This window comes from Mobula birostris, chromosome 19 (assembly GCF_030028105.1).
Source record: "Mobula birostris isolate sMobBir1 chromosome 19, sMobBir1.hap1, whole genome shotgun sequence".
Taxonomy (NCBI): Eukaryota; Metazoa; Chordata; class Chondrichthyes; order Myliobatiformes; family Myliobatidae; genus Mobula; species Mobula birostris.
In genome coordinates, this window is record NC_092388.1 from 60937922 (window position 1) to 60958841 (window position 20920).

Here is a 20920-nt window from a genome sequence, read left to right on the forward strand (position 1 = left end):
TCAGTAAAGTATGACTATGACTATTTGTCCCTGAAGAAGGGGCATAGATAAGGTGGGTGGGCATTGTTTTTTTTTCCCCAGTATAGAGGAATCTAAAACTAGAAGGCATAGGTTTGAGATGAAAACGGAAATATTTAGAGGGGACCTAAGAAGCAAGTTTTCCACATAGCGGTGGGGGGTATATGGAATGAGATGGGAGTAGTAGAGTTGGTACAGTTGTAATATTTAAAAGGCATTTAGACAGGTATGTGATTTAGATGAGTATGAGCCAAATGCAGGCAAATGGGACATGGTTGAGTAGGGTGAAAGGGTCTGATCCTGCCCTGTATAGCTCTTTGAGAATGTGCATCTTCAAAGTTGACACTTGTGTTGTGACAATCTTGCTATGGGCATAGCAATCACTGTTTTACCTTTTGACATTTCTTCACTTTACTCAGCTTGGATGTAGGATCGTTGGTCCACAAGTAGTTATATTTTGTCTTCAGCAACAACGGAATGTACCTGAAGCTATTCATCCTGTCTACAGCATGGTCATGGCTGATGTGGTGGTTTCCTGCACCAGCTTGGAGAAGAAAACTAGAGTAAGTAAAGTGGTACTAACTGAAGCTTAACAAATAATATTGAGTTTTCTTACACTATGATCAGAGAGAATGGAAGCAAGTCTTATGGCCCTATGAGGCCATGCCAATCACCAAATACCCATTTACACTAATTTCATTTTATTCCCCCCACATTCCTATCAGCTCTCCCCAGTTTCTCTCCCTCCTACCTACACACTGGCAGCAATTAAGAGTGACCATTTAACCAACTCCAGACATCCTTGGGAGGCGGAAAGAAACCGACACAGTCATGCAAACTCCACGTAGGTGACAATGGAGGTCAACATTAAATCTTTCGCTCTGATATGGTAGCTGCACCTCTGTGTCTACACTGGCAGACCTCCAACCCTTACAAACAGTAGCCATTGGCCTCCTGCATGGATGAAGTGGGCATCCAGAGCAGTAGCTAAAACTGGCAAAAATTGGATACCATCTTATAGATTCATTTTGTCGGGAGGAGATATTGATTAAGGTGCTATGTGAAATAACATTCAAATAGGCTATTGCATTGTGGATGCTTTTGGACTGTTTGTGGTACCCAAATGTTTTATCTTGCATTTGACTTGCCTTGAAAGATGGTGGAAATGTTTTGGAGACTTGGAGGTAGCTTGCTTCAGATGTGGTTGGATAGGTAGAATTTCTGATTAACTGACAACCCATGATGTTGTTGGTGGAGGATTCAGTGATGACAATGCTGTGAAATGCCTTGTAGAGGTGGTCATTATCTGACACTGTTACATCCCATTTCTGACCTAATGACAGAGGGCAAGGCCTTTGCTAAGCCAGTAGACAATGGATAGGGTCAGAATATCATCTCAAGGAATGTTTGTAGCAATGTTTGCTGCTGTGAAGTTAGCATTTCATGCCACATGCGGAACATGATAAACCTGATTTTGATTCCGATATCTTGTGTCTGAATTGATTCCTATTGTTTTGGTTTGTTATAACTTGCCATTGGATAGTTTTTCTCTGATCTGAAGATGGTGCTGGATAGTGGAAACTACCTTTGTGTGCGTCTCCTAAGGGAGTTAATCAAATATCATGGTCTACAACTATACAGCTGAAATCTGCAGCTGCAGATATTGCAGTTACATTGTTTTAAGTCATTTAAAAGATTTAGTGATCTGGTATAGTCGGGACTCCATACCATCCAGAGAGTGAGTGCAGCAGCTGGAAGCTCAGGGAACTGTATTTTTTCCGGAAATGTGGCTGCCTGGGAGGGCTCCAGGTAAAACAAGGCCCAAAACCACCTCCCCTCCACCACCACCCTACTGGCTGATATACAGTCTCTTGAAACTACACTAGGAGCATGACTGCAGTATCAGAGGGACGTCAGGGCCTGTTGAGTACTCTGCTTCACAGAGACTTGGCTAAGCCCCCAGCAGTCTGGTCACAGCCCTCCAGCCCAAGGGCTTCACCATCCACCACATGTACAGTACTACACTGCAGCATCAAGCAAAGGCAGAGACAGCATGTTTGCCACATGGCTAACATATTGTGATGCACATACGTAGCAATTCTGTCTCAGCCCTGCTTCCCAACCTGGACCTGTCAAGTTTTGTCTATTCTACCTGCCAAGGGAGTTCTCTGCTGTCATCCTGGTTGCAGTGTACATTCCACCCCTGGCAGATGAGATCTCCGGTCAGTTGTCACAATACAACACCCCCGATGCCTTCCAGACTGTTGTGGGGGACTTCAGCCAGGCTAGCTTGAAGAACTCTCTGACAAATTGCCACTGACATGTCAACTGTGGAGACAGTAGAGCCAACGCATTCAATCACACTCATTCTTACACCACCATCAAAACAATTCCTGTGCCATACCACACCTGCACTTCTTAAGTGCAGTCACCTGGCTGTACTTCTACTCCCAGCATGCAGGCTGAGATGGAAGGCCATGGCACCAGTGGTAAGGGCCGTGAAGGCATGTTAGAGGGAGGTGGAGGAACATTTACAGGACTGTTTTGAATCGGTGGATTGGACCATGTTCAGGGACTCAGCCTCAGATCTGAATGAATATGCCACAGCCATAACCAACTTCATGAAGACCTGTGTGGTTGAGTTTGTGCCTTCAAGAAAATACTAGGTCTTCCCAATGGATGAACCATGAGATTCACAGTCTGCTGAGAGCTAGATCTGTGACATTCAAGACCAGCGATTCAGAACCCTACAATTAGTTCAGGTATGACTTTTGGAAAGCCTTTGTAAGAGTAAAAGGACAATTTCATATGAAGTTAGAGACATAATTGGAGCACGACAACTGTGGCAGAGTTTGCATGCCATTACTTCCTATAAAACAAAAGCTGATGGCATAAATTGCAGTGATGCTTCACTCCCTAATGAGTTCAGTGCCTTTTCTGCATAACACCTGTGTGAATCCCCATAGCATCTGGTGACTGATTTCTGTCCTATCTGCAGATAGTCAATGTAAAGAGCAAGGCTCCAGAGGCATGGACAACAAAGAGGTGGGCACGGGAGGCAGAGGAGCAGCAACATTCATTTCAGTGGATTTGGGACTCGTTCAAGGACTCAGAGGATCTGAAGGAATATGCCATTGTTGTAACAGACTTAATAAAGTCAGTCGTGTCCCCAATCATTCAGAGCTTCCCCAAATAGAAATCCTGGATGAACCAAGAGATACACAATCTGCTGGGGACCAGATCAGTGGCGTTCCGATATGGCAACCAAGTAAAATACAAGAGGTCCGGAGATGACCTCCAGAAAGCCATCTCACATGTGAGGTAGCAATTCCAGACCAAACCTGAATCACAGAAGGATGCTCACAGTCGGGGTTTGAATAAAATCACCTCCTACAAAGTGAGTAAGTAAGATGGTGTTGCAGCGACCATCTTATACTCAGCATCATTAAGACCAAAGAATTGTTTATGGACTTCAGGAAGGAAAAATCAGGAGAACATACTTAAGTCCTCATTGAAGAATCAGTGGTGGAAAGGGTGAGCAGCAGCTTCAAATTCCTGGGAGTCAGCATGTCTGGACCTATCCTGACCTAACACAGTGATGTAATCACAAAGAAAGCACAGCACTGGCTATACTTCCATTTGGAGTTTGAAGAGATTTGTGTGTCACCAAAGATTCTTGCAAATTTTGCGGATGGAAGGTGGAGAGAATTCTGATTGGTTGCATCGCAGTGGTGTGGAACCTCCAATTCATATAACAATTACAACACGGAAACAGGCCATCTTGGCCCTTCTAGTCCATACCGAACTCTTACTCTCACCTAATCCCATTGACCTGCACTCAGCCCATAACCCTCCATTCCTTTCCTGCCCATATATCTATCCAATTTAACTTTAAATGACAACATCGAACCTGCCTCAGCCACTTCTGCTGGAAGCTCGTTCCACACAGCTACCATGTTGAGTAAAGCAACACTTTCAGTACACTGGATGAACTCAGCAGGTCGGGCAGCATCAGTTAGAAACGATGAGTTGATGTTTCGGGCCGGAACCCTTCGTCAGGACTGAAGAATGAAAGATGTGGAAGGATTTGAAGAATGCTTGTGGCTTAAGTTGAAAGACCAGTAATTTGAAAGACAAAGGGGTGGGAGAGGGGAAGCATTGACATCATAGCCCTGAAAACAATGGGTAGTAGAAGAAGGAGGCGGAACCATGAGGGAGCTGGGGGAGGGGGCAGAGTGAAATAGGGATAGAGGAAGGGAGGGGGAGGGAATTACCGGAAGTTGGAGAATTCTATGTTCATACCAAGGGGCTGGCGACTATCTAGACGGTATATGAGGTGCTGCTCCTCCAACCTGAGTTTAGCCTCATCATGGCAGTAGAGGAGGCCATGTATGGACATATCTGAATGGGAATGGGAAGCAGGGTTGAAGTGGGTGGCTACTGGGAGATCCTGTCTGTTGTGGTGGACGGAGTGGAGGTGCTCGACGAAGCCGTCCCCCAATCTGCGTCGGGTTTCACTGATGTAGAGGAGGCCGCACCAGAAGCACCGGATGCAACAGATGACCCCAACAGACTCACAACTGAAGTGTTGCCTCACCTGGAAGGACTGTTTGGGGCCCTGAATGGTTGCAAGAGATGAGGTGTAGGGACAGGTGTAGCACTTACGCTTACGGGGATAAGTGCCGGGTGTGAGATCAGTGGGATGGATGTGGGGATAACAGAGTGGCGGAGGGACAGATCCCTGCGGAAAGCGGAGAGGGGTAGAGAGGGAAAGATGTGCTTAGTGGTGGGGTCCTGTTGAAGGTTGCGGAGGATCCGGAGGCTGGTGGGGTAGTAGGTAAGGACAAAGGGAACTCTGTCCCTGTTGTGGTTGCAGGAGGATGGGGTGAGGGCCGAAGTGCGGGAAATGGAGGAGATGCGGCTGAGGGCATCATTGATGACGGTAGAAGGGAAACCACAATCCTTAAAGAAAGAGGATATTTGAGATGTCCTGGAACGGAAAGCCTCATCCTCAGAGCAGTTGCGGTGGAGACGGAGGAATTTGGAATAGGGAATGGCTTTTTTGCATGTGGCAGGGTGGGAAGAGGTATAGTCGAGGTAGTTATGAGAGTCAGTGGGCTTGTAGAAGACGTCAGTGGATAGTCTGTCTCTCTGAGTAAAGAAGTTCCCCCTCATGTTACCCCTAAACTTTTGCCCTTTAACTCTCAACTCGTGTCCTCTTGTTTGAATCTCCCCCATTCTCAATGGAAAAAGCCTATCCACGTCAACTCTATCAATCTCCCTCATAATTTTAAACACCTCTATCAAGTCCTCCCTCAACCTTCTACGCCCCAAAGAATAAAGACCTAACTTGTTCAACCATTCTCTGTAACTTAAGAGATGAAACCCAGGCAACATTTTAATAAACCTCCTCTGTACTCTCAATTTTATTGACATCTTTCCTATAATTCGGTGACCAGAACTGTATGCAATACTCCAAATTTGGCCTTACCAATGCCTTATACAATTTCAACATTACATCCCAACTCCTATACTCAATGCTCTGATTAATAAAGGCCAGCATAGCAAAAGCTTTCTTCACCACCCTATCCACATGAGATTCCACCTTCAGGGGACTATGCACCATTATTCCTAGATCTCTCTGTTCTACAGCATTCTTCAATGCCCTACCATTTACCATGTATATCCTATTTTGATTAGTCCTACCAAAATGTAGTACTTCATATTTTTCAGCATTAAACTCCATCTCCCATCTTTCAGCCCACTCTTCTAACTGGCTTAAATCTCTGCAAATCTCTCTTTGAAAACCTACTTTATAGGTTTACAAGAGATTGCAGAGGATTGTAGACTCAGCCAGTTCCATTATGGGCACATCACTCCTAGCCTTTGTGGACATCTTCATGCAATGATGCCTCAAAAGGTGGCATCCATCATTGAAGACCATCACTATTCTGGACATGTCATCTGTAAATTACTACCATCGAAGAGGGGATACAGGAGCCTGAAGATCCACATCCACTGTTTTAAAACAGCTTCTTCCTCTCTCCTACCAGATTTCTGAACAGTTCATGAACACTACCTTGTTATTTGTCTTTTGCATTATTTATTTATTTTTGCAATTTGGGGTAATTTTTAAATGTCTTGTCCTGTATGCTACCACAAAACAACAAATTTTACGATGTAAGTGATAAGTCCAATAATCATTTTCACCTTGAAATCTTTCTGGGGTGGTATGCTTCAGTATTCAAAACTTAGGTATTTTGTACTTGTTTGGACCAAAACCGTATTGTCAAGAAGCAGAGGCTCAGGTAGAATTCAAATTAAATATAGGTAAGATCATCTTCAGAACATAGAAACATAGAAAACCTACAGCACAATACAGGCCCTTCAGCCCACAAAGCTGTGCCAAATATGTCCTTACCTTGGAAATTACTAGAGTTACCCGTAGCCCTCTATTTTTCTGAGCTCCATGTTCCTGTCCAGGAGTCTCTGAAAAGACCCTATTGTATCCGCCTCCACCGCCAGCCCATTCCATGTACTCACCACTCTGCGTTTTTAAAAAAAAACAACTGATCCCTGACATTTCCTCTGTACCCACTTGCAAGCACCTTAAAACTGTGCCCTCTCTTGCTAACCATTTCAGCCCTGGGAAAAAGCCTCTGACTATCCACACGATCAATGCTTCTCATCATCTTGTACACCTCTATCAGGTCACTTCTCATCCTCCGTCGCTCCAAGGAGAAAAGGCTGAGTTCACTCAACCTATTCTCATAAGGCATGCTCCCCAGTCCTTGTAAATCTTCTCTGCACTCTTTCTATGGTTTCCACATCCTTCCTGTAGTGAGGTGACCAGAACTGAGCACAGTACTCCAAGTGGGGTCTGACCAGGGTCCTATATTACCTCTCGGCTCCTAAACTCAATCCCACGATTGATGAAGGCCAATGCACCGTATGCTTTCTTAATCAAAGTCAACCTGCGCAGCAGTTTTGAGTGTCCTATGGACTTGGAGCCCAAGAACCCTCTGATTTTCCACACTGCCAAGAGTCTTACTGTTAATACTATATTCTGTCATCATATTTGACCTACCAAAATGAACCACCTCACACTTATCTGGGTTGAACTCTATCTGACACTTCCCAGCCCAGTTTTACATCCTGTCAATGTCCCACTATAACCTCTGACAGCATCCCCATACTATCCACAACACCCCCAACCTTTGTGTATTCAGCAGATTTACTAACCCAGCCCTCCACTTCTTCATCCAGGTCATTTATAAAAATCACGAAGAGCAGGGGTCCCAGAACAGATCCCTAATTCACACCACTGGTGACCGTCCTCCATGCTGAATATGACCTGTCTACAACCACTCTTTGCCCTCTGTGGGCAAGCCAGTTCTGGATCCACAGAGCAAGGTCCCCTTAGATCCCATGCCCCTTGCATGGGGTACCTTATCAAATGCCTTGCTGAAATCCATATACACTACATCTACTGCTCTGCCATCATCAATGTGTTTAGTCACATCCTTAAAAAATTCAATCGGGTTTGTAAGACACGATCTGCCTTTAACAAAGCCATGCTGACTATTCCTAATCATATTATGCCTCTCCAAAATGTTCGTAAATCCTGCCTCTCAGGATCTTCTCCATCAACTTACCAACCACTGAAGTAAGACTCACTGGTCTATAATTTCCTGGGCTATCTCTACTCCCTTACTTGGATAATGGAGCAACATCCGCAATCTTCCAGAACCTCTCCCGGCCTCATTGATGATGCAAAGATCATCGCCAGGGGCTCAGCAGTCTCCTCCCACAGTAGCCTGGGGTACATCTCATCCATTCCCAGAGACTAATCCAACTTGATGTTTTCCAAAGGCTCTAGCACATCCTCTTTCTTAATACCTACATGCTCAAACTTTTCAGTCCTCTCTAAGTTATCCCTACAATCACCAAGATCCTTTTCCGTGGTGAATACTGAAATAAAGTATTCATTAAGTACCTCTGCTATTTCCTCCGGTTCCATACACACTTTCCCACTGTCACACTTGATAGGTCCTATTCATTCACGTCTTATCCTCTTGCTCTTCACATACTTGTGGAATGCCTTGGGGTTTTCCTTATCCTGTCTGCCAAGGCCTTCTCATGGCACCTTCTGACTCCTAATTTCTTTCTTAAGCTCCTTCCTGCTAGCCTTACAAGCTTCTAGATCTCTATCACTACCTAGTTTTTTGAACCTTTGGTAAGCTCTTCTTTTCTTCTTGACTAGATTTATAATAGCTTTTGTACACCACAGTTCCTGTACCTTACCATCCTTTCCCTGTCTCATTGGAATATACCTATGCAGAACTCCTCACAAATATCCCCTGAACATTGGCCATATTTCTTCCGTATGTTTTCTTGAGAACACCTGTTCCTAATTTATGCTTCCAAGTTCCTGCCTGATAGCCTCATATTTCCCCTTACTCCAATTAAGTGCTTTCCTAACTTGTCTGTTCCTATCCCTCTCAAATGCTATGGTAAAGGAGGTAGAATTGTGAACACTATCTCCAAAATGCTCTGACACCTGACCAGGTTCATTTCCCAATACCAGATCAAGTACAGCCTCTCCTCTTGTAAGCTTATACACATATTGTGTCAAGAAACTTTCCTGAACGCACCTAACAAACTCCACCACATCCAAACCCCTTGCTCTAGGGACATGCCAATGGATATTTGGGAAATTAAAGTCTCCCACCACGACAACCCTGTTATTGCACCTTTCCAGAATCTGTCTCCCTATCTGCTCTTCGATAACCCTGTTACTATTGGGTGGTCAATAAGAAAACACCCAGTTGAGTTATTGACCCCATCCTGTTCCTAACTTCCACGGACAGAGACGCCGTAGACAATCCCTCCATGTCTTTCTCCTTTTCTGCACCCATGACACTATCTGTGATCATCAGTGCCATGCCCTCACTTTTGCCTCCCTCCAGGTCCTTTCTGAAACATCTAAAACCTGGCACTTGAAGTAACCATTCCTGCCCCTGAGCCATCCAAGTCTCTGTAATGACCACAACACCATCGCTCCAAGTACTGATCCATGCTCTAAACTCATCCACTTTTTTTATAATACTCCTTGCATTTAAATAGACACATCTCAAACCATCGGTCTTAGCATGGCCCTTCTCTATCACCTGCCTATCCTCCCTCTCGCACTGTGTCTCCAAGCTTTCTCTATTTGTGAGCCAACTTCCCTTTCCTCCGTCACTTCAGTTTGGTTCCCACCCCCCAGCAATCCTAGTTTAAACTCTGCCCAATATCCTTAGCAAACCTCCCTGCCAGGATACTGGTCCTGTCCTTTTTGTAAAGGTCATTCCTGCCCCAAAAGAAGCCCCAGTGATCCAGAAATCTGAATCCCTGCCCCCTGCTTCTATCCCTCAGCCACACATTTATCCTTCACCTCACTTTATTCCTATATTTACTGTCATGTGGCACAGGCAGTAATCCTGAGATGACTACCATTGTGGTCCTGCTTCTCAACTTCCTTCCTAACTCCCTGTAGTCTGCTTTCAAGACCTCCTCCCTTTTCCTGCCTATGTCCTTGGTACCAATATGTACCACGACCTCTGGCTGTTCTTCGTAGATGTGATTGGAAACATCCTGGACCCTGGTACCTGAGAGGCAAACTACCATCTGTGCTTCTTTCCTGCGTCCACAGAATCGCCTGTCTGACCCCCTAACTATAGAGTCCCCTATCACTGCTGCCATCTTCTTCCTTTTCCCTACCCTTCTGAGCCACAGGGCCAGACTCTTTGCCAGAGGTGCTGCCATTTTTGCTTATCCCAGGTAGGCCGAGACCCCCCCCCCCCCCCAACAGTACTCAAGCAGGAGTACTTATTGTTAAGGGGTTCAGCCACAGGGGTGCTGTCTAGCTTCCGATTCCTGTCCTTACCTCTCCTGACCATTACCACCTTATCTATCTACCGAGGCCCCGGTGTGACTACCCGCCTATAGCTCCTCTCTTATCAACTCCTCACTTTCCCTGCCCGGATAAAAGTCATCGAGCTACATCTCCAGTTCCCTAACGTGGTCTCTTAAGGAGCTGCAGTGCGACCTACCCTTGCACAGATGTGGCTGTCCGGGAAGCTGGGAGTCTCCCGGACTTCATATATCTGACACTGAGCACAGAACACCGACCTCACACACATACTTCCTGCCTGTAATCTAGACAGATAACCTACATCACCTTAACCCATTATCACAGAAGCCCCATTGAGCCAAAGCCTTCCTACTATGTCTCCCTGTACTCTGATGCAGCTCTATAAAGCTGTCTCCTTTTTAAACTCTTCTTGCTGTTCTCATTGTTTGATGTCCACGCGCTTGCGCCATCGTGCCCCGATCCATGACTCTTCTATCATAGTGATGATATGGGAATAATTGGTAGATAAACATATAACCAACAATGTGGAAAAATGTTAGTTCCAGCTAGTGGAATCGCTTAGCTAGAGGCATACTGATTTTGAACATGTCTGCAACCCTGGCCAGATTGATCTTGTAGTCATTACTTGCTCAAATGTGTTGAAATGTTTCTCGGCATCACATTGAGTGATTCACATTAACTAAACTCTGATTTTGTTATGGTGTAGTCTTTAGATAGGTCATCTACCTTTCAACTTTGTTTACGAAAGTTTTATTTTTGACTTTAAGAGTTGTCTGTTGTGTTCCTTCCTTGTTGAAGTCTGTTCATAAAGGTTTCTTTCTGTTTGCTGTTGAATTGACTACCACCGTTTGCAACTGGTTGTGCCAGTAAAGGAGCATTGGTGTGAACCATTAGTTGTGCATCATGCCTATCCCATGATGCATCTGCTGTCCTGATGTGTAGCTTCGCCTGGATGGCTGATTTTGTTTTGGTGTCTGTTCTACTTCTGAATTGGATCAGGTTTAATTATAGTAGTAATGGAAAGAATTTGTTTCACTTTGGATCAAAAGCCAGAAGGATATATAAAATTTCAAGCTAGGAGATAAATTACATCAAGTTCATCTTTTAATTCTGGACAATAAAGTCTTGCCAATAGTTTTCAGTTCATTGTGTGAAAAATTCTGAGCTGAACACATCAAATAGCTTGAAAGAAAGTTCAATGGGCCAATAATATTATGTAAGCACAGTAAGTTAATATTGTAAGTAATTATTTTATTTGACTGAATAAGTTTTGTTTCCTCCTAAGGAAGAAGTACATCAACAAGTCCAGTTGATGGGTGGTAGGATCCTTCGTGACTTTAACATCTCAGTGACTCATCTGATAGCTGGAGAGGTTGGAAGCAAGAAGTACCTGGTGGCTGCCAATCTTAAAAAACCCATTTTGCTTCCATCCTGGGTCAAAGCATGCTGGGAGAAAGCACAACAGAAGTAAGTGTCATAGACAGCTAGGTAATGGTTACATTCTGATGTATATTTATTGTCTTTTATTAAAGGAAATGACCCAGTGTCAGGAAGCCCCAAGTACAGCCTGTTGAGGTATTTTTGAAATAAGAAGAAATGCTGAAAATAGTCAGCAGGTTAGACACTAGCCATAGAAAGACATTTCAATGAAACTTTTGGAGCATGAACACATCTTGTAACATCTTTCACGTCATTTTAGAAAGCCCCAATGCCCGTTACAGCCAATAAGTTATCTTTTTGAAGTGTAATCACAGCTACCAGTTTGTGCATGGCAAGCTCTTGTAATCATTTGTGATGATCTTGATCTCATTAGTTTTTTTTTCAGAAACATTGATAATATCCACTTGGATATTGGAATAAATCCAGTAGACAGCACCTGGGACCTTCCCGTGCTTTATTGATCAGGTTCTGGCTATGTGGCAGTGACGAGGACATTAATGAGTGGGTGGCAGAGGGTATTAATTTTGCTATCTTCTTAAGAACATACAAATACCTACAGAAGATATAAGACTGTATGACATAGGAGCAAAGTTAGGTCATTTGGCCCATTGAAACTGCTCCACCATTTCATAATGGCTGATTTACTATCCCTCTCAACCCCATTTTCCTGCCTTCTCCATAACTTTTGACTCACTGACAAATCAAGAACAAATGACTTGCCCTCCACAGCTGTCCGTGGCAATGAATTCCACAGATTTACCTCCCTCTTTCTGATGAAAGAAGTTCCTCCTCATCTCTGTTCCAAATGGATATCCCTCTGTTATGTAGCTGTGTCCTCTGGTCTTAGACTCACCCACTGTAGGAAACATCCTCCTCACATCCACTCTATCTAGGCCTTTTAATATTCGATAGGTTTCAATGAGATCTCTCCTCATTCTTCTAAACTCCAGCGAGTACAGGCCCAGAGTCATCAAACACACCACGTACATTAACTCTTTTATTCTAGGAGTCATTCTCGTGAACCTCCTCCGAATCCTCTCCAATGCCAGCACATTTTCTTAGATAAGGAGCCCAAAACCGTTCACAATACTTGAAGTGTGGTTTGACCAATGCCTTATAAATCCTCCGCATTACATCCTTGCTCTTATATTGTAGTCCTCTGGAAATGAATGCTAACTTTGCATTTGCCTTCCTTATCACCAGCTCAGAATCAGGTTTCCCATTCTTAGACATAGCAGACCTTAAAAACATCCAAATATCAAAAAAAGCACAATTTGTTTCAAGGTATTATGAAAATCGGTGCCTTAATGGTTAGCTTAAATGTAGCTGATCATAGGAAAAAACTCAAAGGTAATGGAACGAGTCAAGAACACGACTTCACTCCATGAGCTGTACCGGAAGTCTCAGAATCAGGTTTAATATCGTTGGCATATGTCATGAAATTAGTTGTTCTGTGGTAGCCTAAATTTAAATTGCAATAAAGATATATTTTAAAAAATTAATAAATGGTGAGGTAGTGTTCATGGATTCAGTGTCCATTCAAAAATCTGATGGCAAACAGGAATAAGCTGTTCCTGAAATGATGAATGTTTGTCTTCATGCTCCTGTACCACCTACTTGATGAGAAAGGGGCATTCCTGGGTGAGAGGTCCTTAATGACGGATCTTGCTTTTTTTTTATCTTCAATGCTGGAGAGACAAGTGCCCATGATGTAGGTGGCTGAGTTTTGCAACATTCTGCAGCTTTTGTCAGTCCTGTTCAGTGGCCTCTAGATTGCTCTTCTTGTTCAACTTGCAAGTTAATCTGCATGGAATTTTGCCCAAGTCCCTTTGCAACTCTGATTTTTGAATTTTCTTCCCGTTTTGAAAATAGTTTATGCCTTTATTTCTTCTACCAAAGTGCATGACCTTACACTTCCCTACACTATATTCCATCTGCCATTTTGCATATCTTCCTAATCTGTTTTAAGTCCTTCTGCAGACTTTCTGCTCTCTGTTACTGACATGGTCCTCAAGATCATGGCTGATCTTCTTCAACATTTTCTTGCTTAATCCCCATGTTCTTTGATGTCTCTGAATTCCAAAAGTCTACTATTATCACTGTTGTATGTGATCAGTTTCCATATCCTTATTTTGTGGAAATATTCCAAAGGTCTTCTGAATGAATATGTTTGCTTTGTATTCTTTGATGTTTAGAAGATGGGCATAATTTTATTGAAAGATAAAAATCCTATGGAGCCAATACAGGGTTCATGTTGACATGTTTCCTTGTTGTCTCCCTTCCAGCAAGGGGACATTGCTACAAGGTAGGAGAGTAATAATTTAAAACTAGGTGTGTTGGAATTCCTGCACAGAGGGTTATGGAAGCTAGATTACTAGACCTATTTAAAGAGGCAGTAGATACCCTTATTAAAGATCAGAAACTTGATTATGTGGAACTAGCACAGATTAAGAAGAGGCCTGGGGAAGACCAGCCATGATCCTATTGAATGTCAGGGCATGTTTGGGGAGCTAGGTGACCTACTTCTGATCCTGGCTTTCTTGTGTTTTTGGGAGGAAATTCTGCTTGACTTTAACTTAAAACTGACTTCTAACCCTGAATCTATGTTCCTTCTAATCCTTTCCACTAAGAAAAACAATCTGATCTGTGAAGCCCCTGCAGGAGCTTGTTTCAGTGAGAGCAACCACGTTCTTAGAAATTCCATGATTATAGACCTGGTTTACTCAATTGTTCCTTCTTATTCCAAAAATGTATTTATTAAACCTCTGGTGCATTGCCTCCAATGAAAACTAATACTTTCTCAAAATCTAAGTTGAAATATACTCATTTTCAATGGAGAAATTGTAATGGGAGATAAGGAGATGGCAGAGGAACTGAACGAGTATTTTGCATTAGTCTTCACTAAGGAAGACATCAGCAGTATACCGAACACACAAGGGTGGCAGGGAAGAGAAGTGTGCGCAGTCACAATTACGACAGAGAAGTACTCAGGAAGCTGAATAGTCTAAAGGTAGATAAATCTCCCAGACCAGATGGAATGCACCCGTGTGTTCTGAAGGAAGTAGCTGTGGAGATTGCGGAGGCATTAGCGATGATCTTTTAAAAGTCGATAGAATCTGGCATGGTTCCGGAGGACTGGAAGATTGCAAATGTCACTCCGCTATTTAAGAAGGGGGCAAGGAAGCAAAAAGGAAATTATAGACAGGTTAGCTTGACATCGGTGGTTGGGAAATTGTTGGAGTCGTTTGTCAAGGATGAGGTTACAGAGTACCTGAAGGCATATGACAAGATAGGCAGAACTCAGCATGGATTCCTTAAAGGAAAATCCTGCCTGACAAATCTATTACAATTTTTTGAGGAAATTACAAGTAGGCTAGACAAGGGAGGTGCAGTGGATGTTGTATATTTGGATTTTCAGAAGGCCTTTGACAAGGTGCCACACATGAGGCTACTTAACAAGATAAGAACCCATGGAATTACGGGAAAGTTACATACGTGGATAGAGCGTTGGCTGATTGGCAGGAAACAGAGACTGAGTATACAGGGATCCTATTCTGGTTGACTGCCGGTTACCAGTGGTGTTCCACAGGGTACCGTGTTGGGGCTGCTTCTTTTTACATTGTACATCAACGATTTGGATTATGGAATAGATGGCTTTGTGGCTAAGTTTGCTGACGATATGAAGATAGGGGAGGGGCTGGTAGTGCTGAGGAAACGGAGAGTCTGCAGAGAGACTTGGATAGATTGGAAGAATGGGCAGAGAAGTGGCAAATGAAGTACAATGTTGGAAAGTGTATGGTTATGCACTTTGGCAGAAATAATAAACGGTCAGACTATTATTTAAATGGGGAAAGAATTCAAAGTTTGGAGATGCAACGGGACTTGAGAGTCCTCGTACAGGATACCCTTAAGGTTAACCTCCAGGTTGAGTCAGTAGTGAAGAAGGCGAATGAAGTGTTGGCATTCATTTCTAGAGGAATAGAGTATAGGAGCAGAGATGTGATGTTGAGGCTCTATAAGATGCTGGTGAGACCTCACTTGGAGTACTGTGGGCAGCTTTGGTCTCCTTATTTAAGAAAGGATGTGCTGACGTTGGAGAGGATATGGAGAAGATTCACTAGAATGATTCCGGGAATGAGAGGGTTAACATATGAGGAACGTTTGTCCGCTCTTGGACTGTATTCCTTGGAGTTTAGAAGAATGAGGGGACACCTCATCGAAACATTTTGAATGTTGAAAGGCATGGACAGAGTGGATGTGGCAAAGTTGTTTCCCATGATGGGGGAGTCTAGTACGAGAGGGCATGACTTAAGGATTGGAGGGCGCCCATTCAGAACAGAAATGCGAAGAAATTTTTTTAGTCAGAGGGTGGTGCCTCTGTTTGTTGCCACGGGCGGCAGTGGAGGCCAAGTCATTGGGTGTATTTAAGGCAGAGATTGATAGGTATCTGAGTAGCCAGGGCATCAAACATTATGGTGAGAAGCGGGGAGAGTGGGACTAAATGGGAGAATGGATCAGCTCATGATAAAATGGCGGAGCAGACTCGATGGGCCGAATGGCTGACTTCTGCTCCTTTGTCTTATGGTCTTATTTCTCCAGATCTGGTCTCAACAAGATCCTTGATAACTGCTGAAAAATTTCCTTAATATTCCCTGCCACTTTGCAATGAAGACCATTGTGCTGTTTAGCTTCCCAATTATGTTTCGCATGCATCTGTTTCATGTACAAGCACAGTCAAATCTTGCTGGACACAGTTTTGGGGAAAAATGTATTTCTATTATTTTGTCACACACTTGCCTAATTTGCTAAATCTGTTCATCCTCTTTTACAGTCTCTTTGTTTCCTCCTTAGAGCTTAATTTCTCATTTTCTTTTGTATGGTACCAAACTTTGTTACATGACTGGTTAGACCTTTACCCAGTTGGATATAATTGAAACCCAAGCAGTGGTTCTTGCACAACCTTACTAGTTAGAGCTGCTGATGTGGAAATGCCGTGTTCATTCCTAGCCATTTTTTCCCCCTGTGGTGCCTGTCCTCTGTTCATGCTATTACCCCCATCCCAAATCTGTAGTAAAGACTTCTTACTTAACACCTCTTCAAATACCTTTTGAAAATACAAATACATTGCTTCCTTTGGATTTCCTTTGCCTATCTTCCTAGACACATCAAAACATTTTTAGGCAGTTGTTAACACCATTTCCCTGTTATGAAATCATGTGGATTCTACATAATCATATTGTGCTTTACATGCCTGATAACTGTTTCCTTAATTGGACTGTAACATTTTCCTGATAACTAATGTCAAGCTAACTAGCTAGTACTCCCCTTTCTTTTTCTCTGTTTATGTTTTCTGTTTTCTAATATACTTGGATATTCTGGAATCTAGGAAAGTTTAGTAAACCACAAACAATGTGAAAATCTTAAAAGGAGTGGGAAAGATTTGTTAGAATGTTTCTAGAGACAAGGAATGTCATTTACCAGGTTAAACTGGAGCAAACTGAGTAGTTCTCTCTGGAGCAGAGATGTTGAAGGGCTATTTGATGCAGGTGTCTAAGATGGTGACTGGTTTAGATGGGTTACGTTGAGGGAAGCTGTTCCCACTGCAGACGGGTCATTTCACTGGGCTGAAATAGATGGTGACATTCTTCTTTTTGGATTTGATCTACTGTCAGGTGACATCACTGGCATCAATAGTTTTGAGGTCCAAGTAGTCTACCCTGAGATTCATTTTCTTGTGGGCATTCACAGCAGAACAAAGAAATGTGATAGAATCAATGAGTGACACAACTGTGGTGGGTCTCATCAGCAAAAATGATGAGTCAGCATACAGAGATGAGGTGCAGCGGCTAACGGACTGGTGCAGAGCTAACAACCTGTCTCTGAATGTGAACAAAACAAAAGAGATGGTTGTTGGCTTCAGGAGGACATGGAACGACCACTCTCCACTGAACATCGACTCCTCCGTAGAGATCGTTAAGAGCACCAAATTTCTTGGTGTTCACCTGGCATAGAATCTCACCTGCTAGAAAGCCCAGCAGCGTCTCTTCTTTCTGCGAAGGCTGAGAAAAGTCCATTTCCCACCCCCCATCCTCACCTCATTCTACAGAGGTTGTATTGAGAGCATCCTGAGCAGCTGCATCACTGCCTGGTTCGGAAATGGCACCATCTTGGATCGCAAGACCCTGCAGCGGATAGTGAGGTCAGCTGAGAAGATCATTGGGGTCCACAGGAAATAAAGGCGCTGTCGAACCTTTTTGATCAGGATGGAGGAGTTCAGGGACCAGGTGAGATCCTCGAAAATGTGGACACCAAGGAATTTGAAGCTTGATACATGCTCCACTACAGCTCAGTTGATGTAGATGGGGACGTGAGTGTGGCTCCTAGCATGCCTGAAGTCCACAATGATTTCCTTGGTCTTCTGGGTGTTAAGGGCCAAGTTGTTGTTGGCACACCATGCGGCCAGATGCTGGACCTCGTCCCTGTAGGCCGTCTCATCATCCCCTCTGATCAGGCCAACCACCGTGGTGTTGTCTGCGAACTTGATTATGGAGTTAGAACCATGTCCAGGAATGCAGTCTAGGTGAAGAGGGAGTACAGAACAGGGTTCAGCACACAGCCTTGAGGCACACTGGTGTTCAGGGTGAGAGTGGAAGGGGAGAGGTTGTCTAACTTAACTGATTGTGGTCTGTTAGTCTGAAAGTCCAAGGTCCAATTGCAGAGGGATGAGCTGATACCAAGCTGGCGAAGTTTGGCGATCAGCTTAGAGGAGATCACAGTATCGAATGCCGAGCTAAAGTCAATGAACAGCATTCTGACATAAGAGTTGGGGGTGTCCAGGTGGGTCAGGGCAGAGTGAAGTGCCGTGGAGATGGCGTCCTCTGTTGACCTGTTGGTGTGATAGACAAATTGATGGGGGTCCAGGGTAGTGGGCAGACAGGATTTCAGATGTGATAGAATCAGTCTCTCAAAGCACTTTGCAGTGATGGGGGTGAGTGCAACTGGACGGAAGTCATTCAGGCCAGTGGCAGTGGAATTCTTCGGCACTGGCACGATGGTGGCGATCTTGAAGCTTGTGGGGACAACTACCTGGGCCAGGGACAGGTTAAAGTGCCGGCTGATGCTATTTGCTTAATGTACTTTTTTTCCAAAAAAAAATAGTCTTTCAGGCATTACGTTTTCAGGCTATATTATGATGAGATGAGTCAATAACTATCTCGTGCTTTTGGTACTTCAGTTGATTTCTCTTGAGAGTGGAAAAGGCTAAAACAATGGAGGGAGACAGATCACTAATGTCAACTTCATGATATCTGGGTCAAATTAGTATGCACAGAAACCCTTGAGTACCCATCAGTTTCATGACAGACTGTGCGGATGAGATCAGGCCATTCAAGATTACTGTTCATTGAAAAGAACAGAGAAGTTAGTAGAAACTTTTCTTTAGGAAAATTAGAAGTTAAAATGTCTTCATGGAAGCAAGAGGAGACTGGTTATAATTAAACAGAATCAGATTTTGGAGGACTCAGAGAGTGGGTCTTTGTACAGTGCTATAAAAAATTGTGATTTCAAATATATTAATTGGTAGGTAACGAAGTGATGTTAAAGCAACACACATCAAAGTTGCTGGTGAATGCAGCAGGCCAAGCAGCATCTCTAGGAAGAGGTGCAGTCGACGTTTCAGGCCGAAGGGTCTCGGCCTGAAACGTCGACTGCACCTCTTCCTAGAGATGCTGCTTGGCCTGCTGCGTTCACCAGCAACTTTGATGTGTGTTGCTTGAATTTCCAGTATCTGCAGAATTCCTGTTGTTTGAAGTGATGTTAAATATGGGTTGTACTCTGAAACTTTGCAGTTACTTTTAAAATGATTTAAAAGAACTCTAGTGAATTGATACGATGGATACGAAGTAGCTGCATGTACCTATTAGCAGTAACTATGCTTAAGAATTCATTAGATGCAAAAAACTTCGGAATCTCCCCTGAGAATGTGGTCATTAACTAAAATCATTTTAGTGTATTCAAAATTGCATTTCATTTGTTGGTATGTAGAGACAAGCTCACAATGAAACTGTTACTCTGTCATTACTTGCAGAGGTTTGACTCTTGGTTTCTTTCAAACAGAATGATTAGCCTTGCGGATGTGAATATGGAGGAGCACCTCTGCCCTCCATTCCTTGGTTGCACCATCTGTGTGACAGGACTCAGCAGCTTGGACCGACAGGAAGTGCAACGACTTACCCTGGATAACGGGGGTCGGTACACTGGACAGCTGAAGATGAATGAATGCACACATCTCATTGTACAAGAAGCTAAAGGTAAACATTCCATATCTGACAGTTATTATACTTTGCAGATTTGCCATTGTGAAATCTCTACAATGCAGTAGTGTTTTGCGTCATTTACTGGGATCTACACTGAACTGAGGCTGTGGCCCGCTTTGGCTCCTCTGGGCTTTTTGTCTATGGACTTATTTTGTTCTGAATGCTAGTTTCTTATTTTATTGTTTGCACAATTTATTTTTATTTCCCCTCTGTGCATTGGGTGTTTGGTCTTTTATTTAAATGGATTCTTTTGGGTTTCTTTGTCTTGTGGCTTCCTGTAAGGAGATGAATCTCAAGGTTGTATAATGTATGACTACTTGGATAATGTACTTTGAACTTTGAAATTTTAATATTGCAGTTATTATTTCTGTTTTGGCTCCACTTCTTCTTTCTAAATAAAACTACCATTGTTTTTATCTTAATTATGCCCAAGATACAGGTGTTATCTAGTTTTAGGGAAAAAAATTGTATGGTTAATAGTGTGCTATTTATCACTATGTTGCTTTGAGTGTAAAAAGAGCACTATTTGTAAATAAGCTGTAACCATAGCTGAATTGGTAAATGGCACATGTGAGTCAATAGATGACAAAATAAAGAAAACCATCTTCAGTTAATCATATTTACATAATTGTTCAATAGAAATTTCTGTAGCTATGTATGCAATGGCCTCAGTGCTTTGTGCACATACAGTTGCAAGAAAAAGTTTATGAACCCTTTGCAATTACCTGGTTTTATGCATTAATTACTCATAAAACATGGTCTGATCTTCATCTAAGTCCTCTCTTTATTCTTGGACTGCAGTATGCTGCTAGCTCTGATTGTTGTTTATAGGAGCAGGAAACAATTAATTTGCCTATCCAGTTGTTTGAAGTCAAGAGTAGGATGAGCTTCTCTTAGTCTGGAGACTTAACCTTTTGTTTAGATGTCTGATAGTTAGTTGTATCAGCCCCAAGATTTATCAATTTTGCTGTGATACACCAAAGCCTGTTTCTAGTCAGTGTCCATGGTCCACCAATAATTTCTGCAGAGAATCTACATTCAGCCTTTCAAAGCTGCTAACATAGTTAAGACAGTTGGTCAACACAAGTGAGTTATATACCAGTGTACGTGGGAATGTGAAAGTGGGAACTGGCCTCACAAGCCATGAACCCTTAAAGTCTTTGCAAATTTTATTGATTATACACCAATTTACTTTTGTTTGCTATATTGCAGTTTCTGTCAATATGTTCCC

The 20920-nt window shown here is 43.1% G+C and overlaps 1 protein-coding gene across 6 annotated transcripts in view; it reads left to right on the forward strand.

The window, feature by feature from the left end:
• Positions 1 to 20920, forward strand: part of topbp1 (DNA topoisomerase II binding protein 1) — a 117848-nt gene that overhangs the window by 13607 nt on the left and 83321 nt on the right. For 3 of the 6 annotated variants that reach the window (XM_072283718.1, XM_072283721.1, XM_072283720.1), the window contains 3 exons: positions 438 to 581; positions 11220 to 11401; positions 19490 to 19683. In XM_072283718.1, the coding sequence (XP_072139819.1) occupies positions 438 to 581; positions 11220 to 11401; positions 19490 to 19683 (520 nt within the window). Of the gene's footprint in view, positions 1 to 437; positions 582 to 3016; positions 3553 to 4021; positions 4096 to 4120; positions 4140 to 11219; positions 11402 to 19489; positions 19684 to 20920 lie in introns of those variants that run through there. The other 3 variants (XM_072283723.1, XM_072283722.1, XM_072283724.1) reach the window with 3 other exon arrangements.